The following is an 18,978-nucleotide window of genomic DNA, read 5'->3' as shown; positions in this document are numbered from 1 at the left end:
TACAAGGACACCTGCATGGCTTTTATCCACTAGCCTAATCTGCCCAGCAGTCAGTAGGGTACAACATCTGAACCCCAGCCTGCAGACCAGCCACCCACTTACACTGGGCCTGGCTCATCTGAAAAACGGACAAAGATGGCAATTTCTGACCTAGTGCTACTATGGCAAGTAGTAAGGGCCCAGCAAGTGACACTTCTAGTCCCCGGAGGTCTGAGAAGAGGTGGGGGAAACTTGGAGGCAGGCATGAAGACAGCAATCCTGGCCTCAACTGGAGTCCCCCATTTTTCTTCAAGCTGACTGGAAAGTAGGCTTCCCTGAGTCTGATTGTGGCAAACAGTTCAGTGTGCAGGGTGATTAACTGCACACATGACCTCCCTGCTGGCCGTGGCTACAGTAGCCCCAAGAGCATAGCTGAATTCTCTCTAGTCCTGGAAAGTGCCACACAATGCTGTGAAATTGGCTTTCTAGGGTCCTTGGTGTGTAACTTCATTTATTCATATCATGTCTGGAAGAAAAAGTCAAACGACCAGTTACAAGGGTCCACTGTAGAGCAGGGTTTGCAGTTGTTCACCAAGGCTCATCTTGTGCCAGGCCATTTCCTAGCTTGCCGGCAGCCTTATGGATGGACTCCTCTTGCCTAAGGATGCCCACCTGGGACCAGGGCTCCCTGTACAACTACGTGGCACCATCTGGGGCTCTTCAGCAAGGGCCAAGGAGTGGCAAGTGCCATTGCATGGGGATGCAACTGGAGGGAGGAGACAAGGGGGACTGTTTCCCCCCAACGTGGCTTCCTGGCAGCCAGGGCAGAAGGGTCCCTGGGGTTCTTGTTCCCAGAGAGGAGGCAGAAGTGCCTGTCGTATTAGGGTGGACTCACACAGGGCCTTCTGTTGGGGGGCAGGAAAGGACATGGTGCCCAATCCTTTAGCTTCCCAGCCTAGGCAGGAGCAAGGCGGCTTTGGGACTTCAGGATTTCTGCTGCAACCCCTCTTCCCTCCCCACCCCATATCCCTGGGTATCCCTAGATGTGGCTGGGAGTTGCTGACACGGATAGAAGACCGGATGGGATTGGCCGGTCTCAAGCACTTGGGCCACATGATCCATCCCCAGCTCAGGGACAGCTGAGGGCCGGAGTCCACCGTGGGGCCTGTACCCATGAGGTGTAATAGGTAGCACTACTATGGTCTTAATGGCATGTCTATGACAAAGAATAAATACTTAGGGACAGATGGGGACCTGGGGGGGGGGCACTTTCACCGACGTCTCCCTGGCACAACTGGGGACTCCTCATGTGCACACAGTGGAGTGGGATCCTGCAGCCCCTCTGGAAGCCAAGGCCCAGTTCGGCATCAGGGCCCTTCACAAAATTCATCCTGAGTCAGATTTCATCTGCCTGTTACTATTGTCCACCCACAAGCTCTGGATGACAGTAGGGGTCCTTAGAGCAACCCCAGTGAAGGTGAGGGGGTACTATGTAGCCCACATCAGAGGGGTCTCGGGGCAATAGGATCCAGTGGCCAGACCCACAAGTCATACACAGTCCCTGCTGGATGGGCAGCCTCAAACCAGTTCCACAATGGGCTCTCCCCACTGCTGGGCCCTGGCTTCCCACCCACACCTCCAACTGAGAGGGTGCCACCCAGGGGGTCTGTTTTACCATCACTCCCTGTGGGACTTGTCCTTAGCAGTGAAATGGGGCATCCAGAGCCCCCCATGTCCTCTTTCCCTCCAGAGACTCTGGGCGCCCTGCCCCTCGGCTGGCAGGTCCAACCACTCCACCTGAGGCCTGAGCGTGGCCAGCATAGTCTGCAGTGGGCAGGGCAGGAACAGGCATGGTTATTCTCCTCGAGTGGGCCAGCACCACATGGGGCCTCATATGTCAGCTCCAAGCTCTGCGCACTGCTTGTCAGAGATGTGGGAGGCCAGGGAGTCTATGATGTCAAGAAGCAGCTGTTGGCTCAGCAAGCGCAGTGTGGGCAGCTTGGACACCTGCAGGAGGCAACCAAAAGGCCCAAACAGGATGGAACCGGATTCCCATGAGGGCCAGAGTGGGCTCCAGAGTCTCGCAGGAGCTCAACCAAGCCAGGGCACAGGCTGACTCCAAATGGCCAGTGGGTGGGTACTCTGCTTGGCTAACCCCAGGGACCACTGCTGCAGGAGATGAGCAGATTCCACGCACCCCCACCCCACACCTGGCCAAGGCTAACGCGGGCAGAAGTGGGTCCTAAAGATGGATTGGCAGTGAGTGCTGGGCTGGGAGGGCCCTGACCTTGGTGAACTGGTGCACGATGATGTGCAGGCAGTGCCGCTTCATGTCCAGTGCTTGCGTCTTGTCAGCTGCCTCCAGGATCTGGAACAGCAGGTTCCTTGAGGTGCTGCCCCATCCCTCCCCCACCCGCCCAGGTTCAGGAAGGCCCATGGGCACCCGCCGAGCTACCTGCAGTACATTCTGTACTGTCACGTTCATCTCCAGGTTCTGCTTGCAGTACGCCTGCAGCCGGTTGTTGTAGAAACCGTAATAGTAGGGAGCCGCAAACAGGTAGCTGGGGGCTGGTTAAGGAGCTGCCAGCCAAAGGAGCTCGTTCTCCCGCCACCTGTGCATCTCCCCTGGGAGGGTGCAGCTGGAGCCCCGCGTGCACCAGGGACAGAGGAAGCCTGAGACTGTGGCTGCCTCCTCCTGTGTGCTCAGAACAAGGAAACCGCCCCCCACCCCCACCCCAAGGGACCAGCACAAGGGCTCCAATCCAGGCAGGACACTGACTTGCTCTCTACACGGACTCTGAAGCCCTATTCAAGATCCAAAGAAAACCCAAAATCCTCTCCCAGGAAAATACCCATATGCACATTTGCAGAACTAACTGTGGCTTCACAGAGCCCTGAAAGGCATCTTGCACCCATGTGTAGGCCCCCATGAAGTGACATGACCAGGAATCACTCCACGGTGATCTACTCACCTATAACACAGGACCACTTCCTCTGGGCAGTTGTGAGAGTCAAGAACCCACCCATCCCTCCCGGCTGCCAACCTCTCTGTGCCTGCTGACCAACTGCTGGGAGAGCATTAGGTACCAGGAAATCCTCAGGAAATCGCTAGGCCAGAACCCACCCACGAGGCTCCAAAGCTGCCTAAGCTGGGGACTCGGGCCTCCAGAGGTGACCTGGGAGCACCCATGGCAGGGAGGATGCAGAGAGTCCTCGGGCGGCATGTTGACCTCGCCGTAGTAGATGTAGCGCAGCATGGACTCAAAGGCCTGCCTGCTGGGCACCATCTCCCCGATGGAGATGTTCACCTGCCCGTCCTCGGGCATGAAGGACCGGAACATGGCCTCAAAGTAGCTGCAGACAGGGGCATTCGAGTCCTGGCTCTCGGCAAACAGAAGCTGTGCCCAGGACTGCCCTGCCCTGCCCTGTAGCCACACCCCCACCCACCTGGAGCGAGCGGCCAGGATGGCCTTGTGGGCCGGTCTTGGGTGCCCATCCAGCAGCAGAGTGATGTCACAGAACTCTGCACCTGCCCCCTCCAGGTATGCCTTCATGTCCTGGATCAGAGATGTGCCTGGTAGGGAGGGCAGGGGTTGGTGTAGAGGGACCCCGAGCAGATGCCTCCTGCCCCTCTGCAGACTCAGCCATCGGATTTGGGCCTCAGGGCCCCAGGCACTGCTTCCTGGACATCTGCCCATGCTGCTGCCCTGAACAAACGTCTCCCAGGCCAGAAGGCTCACTCTGGCCCTTGAGGCACTAACAGGCCCTGTTACCTTCTCCCCTCAGCCCCAAACACGGCCCTTAGGCCTGCCCGACACCCAGAGTCTGATCTCCCCAATTCAGCCCACTGAACCCTCCTCCCTACCCTTATGCTTGAGCCCCCTCTGGGTCTGGCAAGCACTGTGTCCCTCCTTGTGTCACCCAGGGCCAATGGCCAGATGCAGCACAGACCCCAGGGAGAGTCAGGGGATGAAGGAGATTGTGATGTCCCTTCCCAGACTAGGTGGGCACAGGGAGCTACCAGGAATGTCTGAAAGTCTTTGGACTGAGCTTACCTCTCACTAGGCCCCAAAGGGTGGGCATGCCTAGAAAAGAAGCTTGCAACTAGTCACTGACCCTGAGCACACTGCTCCCAACAGAGCTGTCAAACCTGATGTCAGTCAGGGCAGGTACCCTCACTAGAGAGGGACCCGTGCCCACCTCTGGAAACGGGCTCAGGAGATTCTCCACCCTCAGGCACACAGCTGTGGTAGGATGCCCCATAGGTCAGGGGCTCTTCCTTCCAATGAGCCTGACCTGCCTCCCTGTCTGCCCATGCAGGAGCCCCAGGAGCGCTCTGGGCACCCCCGGTACCCACACCCCACCCTGAGGGCCTGGCAGGTACTTCCATGGCTCCCAGGTCTCCACCCAGGATGAATACAATCCCGTTCTGCTGCCTCAGGGATGGGGACTGGATCCCTACCAATGTCCACGGGCTGCTCTGAGGGAGCACGGGGAGGTGGCTGCTGCTTCCGCCGCACAATCTCCACGATCAGTGGGGAAGAGAGGCGTTCAAACTCCTTCATCATGATCACCTGATTGAAGTGGGACTCCTTCACCACGAAGTTCAGGCAATGCTCCTGGGACACACAAGCCGGAGCAGGCAAGCAGGGTCAGGCCTTGGCCGATGGGGCAGCAGCCTGGGCAGGAGGACTTGGGCCGGGGCAGGGAACAGGGGGCTTGTGGCAGGGGTCGGCAGCCTGGGGTAGGGTTTGACAACGGGGTATGGGGGCCCTGTGGCGAGAGTTGGCAGCCTGGGGTGCGGGTTGGCAGCAGCAGGGCAGGGGCAGCAGCTTGCAGCGGGGGTCAGTAGCCTGGGGTTGGTGTTGGCAGCAGGGGACGGGGGCCTGTGGTAGGCGGGGTGGGCCATGCACACCGGCCCGCACCTTCAGCTGGCCCAGCTGCAGCCTGGTGGCACTCTCACACACAACCAGCACGTTCTGCAAATCCACAGAGGCCTCGATGTACTGTCGGCACAGCTGCTCCAGGCGGCACAACTGGAAGCTCAGTGCCAACTTGTAGACATCCATGATGAGCAGCACATCCTCCACGTGGCCTGCATCCAAGAGCTCCCTGAACCTCAGAGTCACAGAGAGAGGGAGAAGGTGCGGGGCAGGGCGGAGGGGAGGACAGGGTCCAGGGCTTCTTTCAGAGGAGTGTGGGTCTGGGTCATCAGGCAATTCAACCACACCAGTGGACATGAGTGGTGGTGGCCGCCAGGCCTCAGGCTGTGCACCTGTCCACCCTGTTCCCACCCCCAGCGCACCTTTCCGCGGGTACTTGATCTTGTCCGTGTACAGGAACTGCATGAGCACTTCAAAGGGCCGGGCCTCGGCCTCGCGGATGGCCACGTGCAGCAGGGGCGGCCGGGCCCCCCCCACAGCTGCACCAGGGTCCTCCCTGGAAGCGGGGGCTGCCTCCTCCTCCAGCTTCTATAGGGAGAGGAAGGGGAGCTCAGGGGCACCCCACAGATGCCACTGTCCTGGCAGGAGGGACTGGGCAGCACCTCACCTGGGCTAGCCGTTCCCGTGCCTGCATGATCTTCCTGCGGAGCCAGCGGCTCCGAGCGGTGACAATGGCCACATGGCCCTGCACACACTCCTCCTTCTGGAGCAAGAATGACACCTTGGTGGGGAGCACAGAACCCTCATCCTGGCTGGGACAGAGGCCCAGACAGCCAGGTAAGGGCTCTAGGACTCCAGGCACAAGGGGTAGGCCAGCAGTGCCTCAGGGCACAGCCTCCACCCTGCAGTACAGGGGACAGGCTGGGCATAGGGAGGGCACCCACCTCGCCCAACACAAACTCCACATCGCAGAACTGGCGGCTCTCCCACAGCCTCCCGTAGTCCTCATGCAGTGTGCACTTGGGGTAACAAGAGAACTGTGGGAGGAGACCCAGTGTTGCCCAGGGAAGCCAGCACTGGCCCAGGCTCTGCCCCCCTCTAAGCCACACTGCCCAGCCCAGCTCAGCCCAGCTCCCTCCACTGGCCCAAGCCTGCTCCCCGGCCTCCACTGGCTCCACTGTGAGCCCCCAATGTTGCCCCACCCACCCCACCCTGCACAGAGGTTCCTCAGACTGCCCTCGGCCTAGAGTTCCCCACCCTGTCTTCCAGACTCCTCGGGAAGGCTGCCATCCCACTAGACCCCTGGCTCTGGTCCCCTTGGACAAGTCCCACCCCTACCTATGGGGCCTCAGTTTCCATCATCTGGGACCCATCTACCCTGGCTGGCTCCCCTGCAGTCGGTCCATGAGGCCCACCTGGAACCTGTACATCTCCCCACTGCGGATGTTATTGTCCACGGTGCCCCCGAAGATGTACATGGCGTCCGAGATCACAGCAGCTGCGTGGAAGAGCCTTCCGCTTGGCAGCTGGGTGGAGGTGGGGAGGGGAGGAGATAAGTGACCCTAACAAGTACTTCTCTAAGCCTCAGTCTCCCTATCTGTGAGAGAGGCTGACCACAGGACTGGCATCAGGGAGTGATGGAGAGGAGCGAGGGCGCCAACCCTCACCTCTGAGGCCGGCGGGGCAGGCGGCTTGGCTGTGGTGGTGCCAAAGTCCAGGCCAAACACATCTCGGGACTTCTTGAAGCCACCCCGCTCCTCAGAGGCCAGGGCAGGCGCCTCCTCAGAAGCAGATGCTCGCTCTGGCACCTCAGCCCCACCGACCTGGAGGGGAGAGACATGCGGGCATGGGACCAGTCAGCAAGGGCCAGGCAAGGCACCACAGACCAGCCTCCTGCTGACCCTGTTCAAGAGTGAGAGCGCTCTGGGGACAGGTTTGGGAGGGGAAAGAGCCACAGGATGAGGGAGCTCGCAGCATGGCTGAGAAGGGGAGCCAGCAGCAGTCAGGGTGGACGTTCTGGGAGAACATCCTCAGCACCATGCAGATATGATGGGAAGTGAAATGTTAAAAGCCTGTAGGCTGCAAGATGGAGAACAAGGGCCCAGGGCCTAGGGTCTGGTCAAGGCAGGCGTCCAGGGCTGAGGGCCTCAGTCATCCGGGCTTTGCTCCTGCTGGCCATCTAGAGCCCTGGGAGCCCTCTGAGGCTGTGAGGAGCTGCAGGGTGGTGGGAGCAGGTGAATCAGGCCTCCCAGCCCTCAGGCCTGGGCAACCCTGGCCACCTGTGCCCGGAAGCACTCACCTCACTGTCTGAGCTGGGCTGGACAACCTCCCAGGTCTGGAAGTCCACATCATAGCAGTGCAGCTCATTGGGCAGTGTGTTGTCTGCCGCACCCCCAAACACGTAGAGGTGGCGGTCAAAGGCCACCATGGTGTGCCCATAGCGCCGCTGCGGGGGTGGTGGGGAGCCACGGAGTAGGTGCTCGGTGGGGATGCGTGTCCACCTAAGGGCACATGACAGTAAACTAGTGCCAGAGTGGGGGCTCCTGCTCCCCCACGGCCTCCACCTGGGTTCTGAGGCCTCCCCACAGCAGGCACCAGCTGGAAGTGCCCTGAAGCCCCTGGGGAGACCAGCCGGGTCAAGGGAGGGCATGCACTGCAGGGCATCCCCTTTTGCTCTGGCACCAGCTCTGCCTAGGTCCACTCAGCCCACCATGGGGTCCTGCCCGAGTCCTTTTCTGTCTCCCAGCTATAAACCAGGCAGCAGTGGCAGGCAGGAGAGGTGGCCAGCCTCTGTATGGTGAGGCAATTCCACTCTCTGGGGGAATGGAGATATGTCCACCACTCCAACATGTGGGATGATCCCCACAGCCAAGGCCTTGCTCCTGGGAGCCACCAGGACCCCACCTCCCAATGCTGCTCCTACATTCTCTACCCTCCCAGGAATCCCCAACAGCTTCCAACGTATCCTCTTTGGAACCCAAACAGATCCTGGCCAGGTGGGCCATGCCATCTGGCTCCATGCTGACCCCTGCACCTGGCACATGCTGGGCTTGACAGGTGTCCCTGCTGCGGGGAGGTTGTCCAGCATGCAGGAGACCTGCCTGGGCAAAGCCCATCTCCAGGTGGCAGGGGTCCTGAATGCCCATCTGGGAATGGGGTAGGGCAGAGGTGCTCTGTAAGGACCCCAGTGCTAAGTGCCTCACACCAGCAGCCCTCTGTGGCCCCATGGGGAATGGGCCCTATGTGATGCCCACACCACAGGATCTGCCCACCTATGCACAGCCTAAAGGCCAGGGTGTGTTCACTCTCACCTCTGTGTGTGTGGGAGCAAAGGGCACAGGCATGACACTGGGCAGGTGGCTTTCTGGGGGCTGGGAGCAGGCCAGCCCGAGGAAGGCAGCACCACACTGACTCCACCCCGTGGGACTCCTCTGCTGCCAGTGGCCCCCGGGATCTCCTAACACCCAGCCTGGGCTGGTGCTGGTGGCCATACCTCCCCTGGTTTTCTTCCTACCCCTGTCCACTCTGCCCCCAGCTGCAGCTCTGCCCCCCATCTCTGGCCTGGGTCCCCCACCCCACAGCCCTCTGCTCCCTCAATGCACCTTCCTCAGCCCCCACATCCCTGAACAGTCCTCAGGCCCTGCGTCTCCTCCAATACCTGTACCTCCTTGAGCACCCTTCCCAGATTAGCCACTTGTCCACCTATCCAGAGCCTGCATATCTGCCCTTCAACCCCTCCCCACATCTGAGCCTTCTTGGCCTCTACTTCCAAGGCCTCTCACCTCACCAGGTCTGTTCCTATTGGTGCTGAGCCCTCTTTGCTGCCCACTGCTGTAAGCACCAAGGCCAGGATGGAGAGGCAGGCTGGCTCAAGCCCGGCTGCCCTCATGAGAGCCACAGGAGAGCTGGGTGGGTGTCAGCGGGATTCCCTCTGCCTCAGATGCCTTGACCTTCCTCCTTCTGAATGGACAGTGCTGGGCTCCAGGGCAACTCCAAATCCCCTCCTGAGCCTCCCTGGCTTACAGCAGAAGCTCCCTGTTCCCTCCCCTCCATTCACTCCCAGAGCAAAGACCCAGTCTGTGCCACCTCCAGGGCTCAGTCCCCATCACGAGGGCTGGTCAAGGACAGCATAGGCTGGACGCTCTCAGGGCCTGAGCACCCCTCCAGGCTTCTTCCATCATATGAGATCTATTCCAGCCACATTTGTTACTGGTGACACTGACCAGGCCGTCTGCGGGGCAGGAGCCGTCCTTCACACTGGACAGAGAGAGAGGCCAGCTGAGCCCCATCTTGCTGAGCTGTAGCCACACACTAAGGAGCCTGCTTGCACAGTCTGTATGAAGGCACCTGCACCTCCTTGCTCTGGAAGGGTAACTTGCCCTGCTGTGTCGGAAGCTCACGAGGACAGCTCCAGACACAGATGTGGGTGCCACCACCAGAACACTCACGTCTTGTCCTTGAATTCAAACTGGAAGAGGTTGTTGGTTATCTTGGCTCCGCTCTGCCCTGAGAACACAAACATCTTGTCCCGGCACACGGCCACTGGGAAGTTGCAGCAGGATGGCGGGATCTCACCGCTCTGCGCTACCTGGGGTAGGGAAGGCAGCTCAGCCCGAGCCCTCATGGGACCGGGTTCACAGGGTCGAGACTTACTTACACTGCTGAACTGGGACTACTTTCATTCTTGAAACTTCTGTGAATGAGGGTTCATAGATTAAGTTCTATGGAACAGCTTAAAGCCCCACCTCATCCACCTAAATGGGCCCAGTTTTTAACAACTGGGGCTAAAAATCATCACCATGGGGGAAAGAAACTCCAGGGGAAAGAATGGAGCAGATGGACAGATTGCCCAGAAACAGCAGGGAGCAGGACACCAGACAGCATGCTGAACTCGCTGTGTTCAAATGAGGGTGGATTCTACCTAAGTGGCACCAGTCACCAGGACACGCATTTGAAGCACAGAGGATTTAGTCACTAGGTGAGTGCTGCTGGAATTGGGCAGGAAGTCAGCAGGGAGGGTGAGGCTGAGGACAGGCTAGGATTTTGCAAAGAGAACAAAGCAGCCCCTCCCCTGCCCCACCTCTGCCCCCCCATTGCCCCTCCCCTCCCTGCCGGCCCCACCCTGGCCCCCCAAGCCCCTGCCTTCCCTGCCTGCCCCAGCCCCCCAAACCCCTCACCTCCTCCCAGCATGTGAGCTCCCGGTCCTGGAGGCCAATGGTCCACATATCATTCAACCTGCATTAGGACAGAGGGGTCAGGATCTGCACAGCTGGAGCTGGTGGCAGGGTGGGCCTGGCCGGGAGAGATGGCTCCAGGGAGGAAGGACACATCACGCAGGACTCTGATCAGGGGCCTATGGAGTAGCCATGAGGTGGGGGCTTCAGGGTCAGGGCCGGGGGGGATGCACTGAATCCCTGCTAGGTATCCCCCCAGCCCAGACAGGAACACATGGTCTTAAGCACAACATCTAGCCAGTGTAGCAGGGTCAGTCCCACTCGGCAGACCCCCGGGGCTCAGAGAGGACTTCAGAGAGGCAACACATGCAGAAACCACCACTAACATCGCATCCCTTGGAGCGTTTGTTTGTTTCAAAAAAATTTTTTTTTTTTTTAGTGATTTCCATACCCAACCTGGGGCTCGAACTCACGACTCCAAGATTGAGACTCACATACTCTTCTAACTGAGCCAGCCAGGTGCCCCACCTCTTGGAGTTTCTATAATGCTAAAGTCTTGGGGAATGATCACATGCTACTTTTGTAATCAGAAAAATGCAGCACATCCTCAGATAGCTGCACAAAAATGGGCCAGGCTTGCCACCTCCTCAGACACCCCCAGGAGGGGTCTCAGGGGTGCCAGGCCTTCTGACCTCTGTCGGGTTGGGCAAGAGCTCCACTCAGTTGCCCCTCACCTCCATCCTACCCATCTTCTTCCCCTCAGTCCTTTTTGTTTTATCTATTTTGAGAGGGCAAGAGCGCACATGCACACACATGTACGAGTGGGGGAGGAGCAGAGAAAAAGGGAGAGATGAACCCAAGTGGGCTCCGTACTGACAGTGAGATCATGACCTGAGCCAAAATCAAGTCAGATGCTTAACTGACTGAGCCACCCAGGCACCCCAGCCCCCCACCCCGTCCCTCCTGTCCACAACGCTACCCTCTTGAGAAACCCCCACCTGAGCCCTCCCATGCCAGGAAGGCCCGCTCTGGGCCTTGGTACACTTACAGGGCTGCTCAGGGGCCGGGTGCACGGGCTGGGCACCACCTACCTGGCATTGCCATCATAGCCAGCAAAGATCCACAGCTTGTCACTGTATACCGTGGCGCCATGGGCAGACCTAGCGACCGGCAACCTGTAGTGTGATGAGGGAGGGGGTGAGGAGCGAGGCCGCCCAGCACAGACCTGAACCTCGTGGCCCCATAACACCAGCCGGGACCCCAGGGCCACTGTGCATACATTTGCTGACACCGGGGCTCTGGGATGCCATCTGGGTGTCATAAGGCTGAGCTCATGAGGCAGGGCAGTGGGATAAGGAATTCAGATGCCCACAGGGTAAAGCCCTCTCCCAGCCACCACCAAAATATCAAAGGGGGATGCTTGCAAAACAGGAGAGACGCGCCCATCAGCAGTACATCAGGGTCCCTTCTGCTCTCTGAAAGGAGAGAATCTAAGAGCAGGGCAAGGGCCTCAAACAGGCACAGCTGGGAATGAGCAGAGCTCAGGCCTCTCTGAGTCTCAGGCTCTTCTTCTGTAATGCTATAGGGGCCACATCCCAGGCCGGCTGCCACCACGGACCCAATGCGGTAGCCACTCGATCAACCCTGAAAGGTTTCAGCAAAGTCTCTCACCGTCCTTCAATTTTCCACTCTGTCCACTGGCCAGTTGCAAACTTATATTCAAAGAGGTCGTTTTTATTCTTCAAGTTAGAATTGGAATAAATGTCCCCAGTGTAGCCCCCTGGGTAGAGAGAGGGAGAAACTGTCACACCCAAAGGCAGCATCTCAGAGTCTCTAAACCCCAGGAGGTGGGGGCAGAATCTGGCCTCACTTAAGATGTATTCTGGGACTCCTTCCATAAACTTTGGGGAACACCTACTGTGTGCCTGACTGTGTTAGGCTCTGGGGACACATAAATGAGCAGAACCCTGTGCTCTGCTCCTGGTGGGGTGACAGAGGAGGGAGGAGAGCCACCTTCCAGCCCAGTCACAGAGGCAGACAATTTTAAACCTGGGAAATTGGGACAGTTAGGGAAAGGGGCACATAGGGCCACAGGGGCCCTTGAGAGGCCCCCAAACCAGTGCAGGAACTCAAGACTCAAGCAGAGAAAGACAAGGCATGGACAGAGAGAAGTTGGCCATGCACAGCATGTGAGCCCCAGGCCTGGGGCAGGACAAGGGTGCTGTGAGCCCAGAAGAGGGCACAGTGCCCAGGAGAGAAGAGGCAGCTCACCAAATACAAACATGCTGCTCCCGTAGACAACGGCTGAGTGGTGGTAGCGGGGGGCTGGTGGGGTGCCTGTGGTGAAGGCCCTGGTGGAGGGGAAACAGAGAGTGGGTGTCAGCAGGGGTCAGATGTGCAGTCCATGCCATACAGGGCAGCCCCTGCCACCTCCCTGATTCCTTTCGTTTTTGTGTTTTGTAGGTAATACCTATGTCATTATATAGAAACGTATAATAAAAGTTGCCAATAAGGAAAAAACACAAAACCAGAATTAAGACTTGTATATAATCCCTTTGCCAGAAACTACCCTTTATACCTTGAGGCCACCACCCTCCCACCCCATCACCTTTCCTATTCATGTTTATGCCTCCGAGTAATTTATGAAAATGGAATCACGTGGTAGATATGTTGTAATATCTGCTTTTTCAGCTTAACAGTAAAATGTGACTAGGTCTTCCTGCCACTCTCCAATCAGCTATACTTGTGTTACAGCTGCACTGTGTTCCACAGAGGTAGTCCATGCATTTTATTTATGGAATTAAAAACCCATTTATACTGCTTCCCTGGGGCTGCTCCTTTTCAGACTTTTATGCTTAAGCAATTATTAGTAAAGGACTGTAAAGTCTTTAGAGTGATTTTAAACATTAATCTGTAACTATTGGTTATATTATAAAACTAAGTGTGAGAGGAACAATAACAAATTTCTTTGGCAATATCAGCACTACCTAGGTCTCCTGGGCAGAGGGTGGGTGGCACACAATGATGCCACCCTGGTTTTCCAGGTTTGGCAGGTATGGGTCCTGGGCCTGGACATCCTCCTCCATCAAATGGGGGTGGTGAGACCCCCCCCCTCCCCAGAGGACTGCTAGGGATGGAGGGCTGCACACACAGCTCCTGCAGAGTGGGGCACCCAGGGGACTCAGAGGGTCTGTGCTCCTGCACAAGCAGATGGTAGAGCTCAGAACACCCAGTATCTTCTAATCCTGGGATCCCTTTCTCCCCCTCAGCTGTGAGCTTCCCCCTGGGTAGGGCTGGACTGGAGGAGATGGGCACAAATATGCAGTGCTCAGAGAGGGCAAATGTCTTGCCCAAGGCTGCACAGGGGCGAGGGCCATCCGTGGCAGGAAGCCAGAGCTCTCGTATTGCCCACTACCCATGTGGGGTCTCCGGGCAGAAGACGGGCCTCACAGTGTCAGTCCTGAAAAGACCCAGCAGCCGTTCCCCACCCCCACCCATGTTGGCTCCCAGGGCAGCCGCTGGCCCAGGAAACAGGCCCAGTGACTGAAGGGCTCTCTGGAGGCAGAATTTGAGGACCAGCAACCAGACCAAACAGATCCCCTTACCTAACAGGATTCAGAATAATCAATCCAAGTCGTGGACTGGAAAAGAAACCCAGGAGAGAGAGGGAAAGACTAAGGACCACAGCTGTCTCCTTGCAGTTTCTCCCTAGCTCTCCCCAGCATGACCCTACTGGCAATCAGGGCCCAGCATGGTGCTACAGACCTCTAGGGGAAAGAGGGGGACCTGGGGCCCGGAGACCACGTACCTACACCAGGAGCAATCCTTCACATCAAACCGCAGGAGATCGTTGAGCATGGTCTTCCTAAAAGACAGCCAGGGAGAAGTGGGGTCAGTCCTGGTCTGCTCTCCAGGACCCAGGAGATGGACATTGCGGCCCAGGGGTGGGAGTGGGGACTGTTGTGGGGACCCAACCAGGGCTAGGGATTCCTTAGAGAATCCAGCTGATTCCCAAGGGACCAGAGTGATGACCACAAAGAAAGCTCCCCAGCTGGTGCGGGTACCAGGCTGCCAGGGACCCGCCTGCCTGGGGTCAGGTCCAAAGTCTGATCCCAGCTACCCAGCAGCTGGCTTGAGGGTTCACACCTCACCCCAGGCTCTAGAACCCCTCCTCCCACTCCCATGTCTCAGCACCTCTTTCTTGGAGGCTGTGCCACCACAATGCAGAGCTTCCCAGGGGAGGCCCCTTTCCTCCTCTCTGATATTCCTTCCACCTCTTTATTGCAAAGCCAGTGTAACTACATTAAAGATGCACAATAAAATGGAAAACAAATCCACTGGCCACCCACTAAGACCTGCAAGTTACTGCCCAGCCCTTGTCAGTAAGAAGGAAGAAGGGAGTCAACCAATAGGAGCCCAGCACCCAGGCCTGTATGGGGCACCCCCTGCACCCTTCCCTCAATCTGCACCAGGGGGCTGCACACTCCACCTGTCTCTACAAAAGAGGAAGCAGCCTGGGAGATAAAGGGCCTGCCTGAGGCCATGCAGCCTGGAAGCCAGGAGCTGGGAAGCGGAGATGTGACTGTAATTTTTCCCCTCTCCCATTTGCCCCTCCTTGCTCTCTCTCTACCCCTCTCAGATTCTGCAGGAGGCTTTCTTTCTTTTTTTCTTTCTTTCTTTCCTTCTTTTTTAATTTTTAACGTTTATTCATTTTTGAGAGAGAGAGAGAGAGAGAGAAAGAGAGAGAGAGAGACAAAGTGCGAGTGGGGGAGGGGCAAAGAGAGCCAGAGACACAGAATTTGAAGCAGGCTCTAGGCTCCAAGCTGTCAGCACAGAGCCTGACATGAAGCTCGAACCCAAGAACTGTGAGATCATGACCTGAGCCGAAGTTGGACACTTAACCAACTGAGCCACCCAAGTGCCCCTATTCTTTCTTTTTTAAATGTTTATTTTTATTTTTGAGAGAGAGAGAACAAGCACAAGCAGAGCAAGTGGAAGAGGGGAGGGGGAGGGGCAGAGAGAGAGGGGACAGAGGATCCAAAGTGGGCTCTGTGCTGACAGCAGAGAGCCAGATGAGGGGCTTGAACTCACACACCGTGAGATCATGACCTGAGCCAAAGTTGCTTAAGGGACCAAGCCACCCAGGCAGCGCCATCTTTCTTTGTACTCAATCTTTACAAAGTTGCAACCAGAGTGAGACAAATCCTGTTTCTTAATGCCACATTATAGCAAAGATATTTCTGCTTATTGCTACACAGTTACCATGCCAACCCTACCTGCTATAGAACACTCCTGGGAATGTTCCCACCCACTGCCCTGGACTGGACATCAGGCCTTTTCTGGTTTGGGGGATTCTCATAAAGCCTGCAGTGAACACCTGTGAGCCTTTTCCTATTTCATCCTGTCATGTGACACACATTTACTGAATTGTTTGGGTGCTGGGTTCAGGTCTCTCCCCAGTGGAGGAGACAGGTAACAAACAAAAATAACTCTGAGGTAATCTATGTGGTCTGTACTCTTACCATGGAGCCAGTAAGAGGTGCAGAAGGGGACGGGAGGGCCACAGTCCAGTTGACCCAGGCAGTCAGGAAGGCCTCCCTCACAGTATGTTCAGAAGAGAGGCAGGAAGGGTTGGGAAGGAGGGAACAGCCAGTACAAGGGCCTGAGCAGGAGGATGCTTGGTTCAATCAGAACACAGCAAGGCAGTGATGTAGCCCAGTGTAAAACAAAGGCAGAGGAGCAGGGCAGGCACAAGTGTATAGGGCCTCTCAGACTGCCAGGACAGTTTGGGCTTTTACTCAGAGAGAGGGGAGCCATCCCAGGATTATGTGCTCAGGAAGCACACACTGAGACTTGCATTTCAAATGGATCCCTCTGGCTGCTCATAGGGAAACAGGCTGTGGGGGAGACAGGCTAGAAGCCAGGGCCCTGCCCAAGGAAACCATTCTGCCTAGTCTGCAGGTACTCATGGGGTCCTTGTACTCTACTAGCTCCAGGTCAGCCCCCGCAGAGGGAGTCCTGAAGGACCAAGGCTGCAGAACCAACCAGAGGCCAGTCCTTCTGGGCTTCAGGCCAAGTCCTGTGGTTGAGAGGCAGGGACAGACTCATGGGCAGAATCGGTCATGTGCAAACACCGCACCTTCAGTACAGCAAAACCTGTCCTGAGTCTTTCACAGGTTTGTGCTCACTGACCCTCAGGAGCAGGGCATATGGCCACCCCATATACAAAGGAGGAGACCAGATTAGTGGTCTTAACAAACCTGCTTGAGCTCAAAGCCACAAAGCTCTAACTTGAACTGAGCCTGGTCTATCCGGGAGACCAAGCTTCAGCCCCACATCTAGCAGGTTCCCAAGCCTCCCAGACCCCTGGTGAGCATCCCTGGCCTTTCCTGATGACATAAATGAATTAATGGAGGAGGGATGCCCTCCCCAAACTCCAGGTCTGGTGCCACTCTGTACTCCCCCACCTCTGGGTCATTCATTGCCCAGGCGGATCCCTCCGATTGGAACCCTCTTCCTCTTTTCCCTGAGTCACTCCTACTTATCTTTCAGGTCATCAACCCCTCCAGATTGGGCTTCCCTGCCCAGATCAGAGCCCCTTTTCCTCTGCAAGCATGGCCTGCTATGCCCACACCCAGTACTTAACATGGCCCAGCCCATGATAAGAGCTAAAATAGCTCTTTCCCTCTGGGAATGGGTCTTAAGGAAACACCACCAGAAGAAAGCAGCTGCACAAACCAAAGGTTTACCTCAGCCATTATCTCTCACCAAAGGAGACCAACCACAACTTAACTGGGAACAGTTCATAGGATGGAGGTGTTCCCACCAACAAAAACATCAGGTCGGTGTCAGGAAAGTTGTTTCCCAGGAATTTATGGCAGGTGGGAAAACCTTTCCAAAAAGTGGAAAATATGAGAAATAAATAAAACTGTGTCCTCCAAACACTGCCATGTGAACATGAGGATAAGGCCCAAAAAGGAGTTCAGTGAAGGGAAAAGTGCCTGGTGAGAGCGACTGCCAGGGTGGATGTGTTTCTTTCAAGGTTGTGTCCACCCAGAACAAGAGGAACATTTCTGTGTCCCAAGCATGTGCTATCCACTGAATGCTGTGCTGAGGACCTTGAGGCCAGGTAACCTCAAAGACGGAGAAAGTGAGATGGAGTGATTAGCTAACCCCGTCCGAACCACCATGTTCCTCCCTCCCTGGTCCAAACACCCTCATGTTCATACTCACTCACCCATTGTCTCCACCAAATACATAAATGGCATCTTTATAGGCCACCACTGTGTGCTTGCTGCGCCTGGAAAGAAAGAATGGGTGGGTGGCAGTGAGTCCAGGACCCTCCTGGGGGCACCCAAGGAATGAGACTAAGCACCCGGGCTGGTGCAGAAATTAGGTAACACCTCTCAACTGCCAAGATTGATAGAGATCCCTAAATTCCACCTGTACCCCAAGACCCTGTATATGGGAACCAAAGACATTGCCCTGGGACTCTCTGGACTCCGCACCCCACTGCAGAGCCCCCGGGACCCCAGCTCCAAACCCACAAACACAGCTTAACTCTAGTACCTGCCCCAGGCCACGCTGCTCCAGGACTCCCTCAGGACCCCCTCCCATGGCCTGGACATCATCCTGGACACCACCACTTCCTCCCCACCCCCCATCACCAGATCGCTCCTGGACACCACGCCCCGGCCTCGGTCCCTGGACCCCGCCCAAGACCTCCTCAGACACCCCCCTACTCCAAGACCCCTGAACTCCGCCGTACCGGGCCCCCACGAACTCGTCGCAGGGCGGGAGGCGCCGCCAACGATGCACTGTCTCGAAGGGCCCGAAGTTGAGTGTCAGGTACTCAACACTGTCCGAGCAGCTGTGGTCAAAGTCCACGCTCGGAGCTACCTTGGACCGTGCGCTGCCTGCCAGGGCCCCGGCTCCGATCGGGCCCCCCGAACCCCCCGGCCCAGCCATCCCGGGTCCACGCCGGCTCGGCCACTGGGTCCGCGGGACGTGAGGCCACCGCCCCGGGCGGGACTACGTTTCCCGGCGAGCACTGTGCCAACCGCACCACACTTCCGGCCGGCGCCGCACTCCCGCCTGCACGCGCTTCCCGGCCAGCTTAGCGCTCCTCCTGACTCCGCGGGCCAGCACAGCCTCCGGGAACGGGCCCTGCAGAGAGCGTGTAACCCCCTGGGAATCATTTACCGCCAAGTACGCGCGCCCAGTTCCCCCTTCCAGTGAGGGCGGCGTCTAGTCCCCAGCCCTTTCTGGACTGCACTGCCCCGCCGGAGGCCCGACCCACACCGCCTGGAGATAGGCCACACTTCCCGGCATGCCCTGCTTGCGCGGGTCTCGGCCTTGATCGTCCGCCGCTCCCGGGATCCCGGGTGGAGGGTTCCGGTCTCACAGCGGCCTAGGAGGGAGCACGACTATCTCCTTCCGTTTTGCTGTCTCATTTCTGGCCCCCGCGTCTCGCCCTCAACATTCCCCTTGGCTAGGAGGCAGAGTAGCACAGAGGCTCTAGATCCTCGTTCCTAGTTAATAGCAGAGCCTCATTTTCTTTACCTTCGAAATGGGGGTTCCTGAAGCTCTGGCTGCCATGAAAAGCATGGATTGTCTCAGGACCCAGCCCCTACAGCCCCAAGTAGGCACATGCCCCCAAACTGCCAAGTGCGAGCTGCCTCTGACCCCTGAAGAAGCACTTCCCATCTCAAACCTTTGGCATGTGCTGTCCCTTCTACCTGGAGTGCCATTCTTTGAAAATCCAGATCCAACACACTGGTTAGAGAAGCTTTTCCTAACCTTAGGAGTAGCATCAGTTGCTACCTCCTCTGAGTGCTCATAGGCCAAACTTCCTTGGTGTGGTTGTGCTTTCTCCATGAGTATCTGTCCGATTACAATGGAAGTCACACAGATATGCAAACGTGTGCGTTTTAATTTTAAGA

The 18,978-nt window shown here is 57.3% G+C and overlaps 1 protein-coding gene across 3 annotated transcripts; it reads right to left on the bottom strand.

The window, feature by feature from the left end:
- Positions 1–54: 54 nt before the first annotated feature.
- Positions 55–18,862, bottom strand: LZTR1 (leucine zipper like transcription regulator 1). 3 transcript variants are annotated; one of them, XM_030292323.1, is made up of 21 exons: positions 18,239–18,862; positions 17,274–17,336; positions 13,845–13,901; positions 12,308–12,387; positions 11,708–11,816; positions 11,128–11,211; positions 10,040–10,097; positions 9,311–9,450; positions 7,162–7,363; positions 6,530–6,685; positions 6,278–6,388; positions 5,807–5,899; positions 5,530–5,625; positions 5,285–5,450; positions 4,905–5,074; positions 4,442–4,598; positions 3,427–3,553; positions 3,184–3,333; positions 2,435–2,540; positions 2,267–2,347; positions 55–1,986 (listed from the first exon to the last, which is right to left on the bottom strand). In XM_030292323.1, the coding sequence occupies exons 3-21, from the start codon at positions 13,892–13,894 to the stop codon at positions 1,870–1,872; spliced, it is 2,253 nt and encodes a 750-aa protein (XP_030148183.1). In that variant the 5' UTR covers positions 13,895–13,901; positions 17,274–17,336; positions 18,239–18,862; the 3' UTR covers positions 55–1,869. The 3 variants fall into 3 exon arrangements, with proteins under 3 accessions (XP_030148183.1, XP_030148181.1, XP_030148182.1); XM_030292321.1 differs by lacking the exon at positions 18,239–18,862 and adding an exon at positions 17,805–18,231; XM_030292322.1 differs by lacking the exon at positions 18,239–18,862 and adding an exon at positions 17,805–18,231 and having other exon boundaries at positions 4,442–4,553.
- Positions 18,863–18,978: the final 116 nt, after the last annotated feature.

Source organism: Lynx canadensis, chromosome D3 (genome assembly GCF_007474595.2).
Source record: "Lynx canadensis isolate LIC74 chromosome D3, mLynCan4.pri.v2, whole genome shotgun sequence".
NCBI classification, from domain to species: domain Eukaryota; kingdom Metazoa; phylum Chordata; class Mammalia; order Carnivora; family Felidae; genus Lynx; species Lynx canadensis.
Note: the sequence above shows the minus strand (reverse complement) of the source record. Positions and strands in the feature narration are given on the sequence as shown.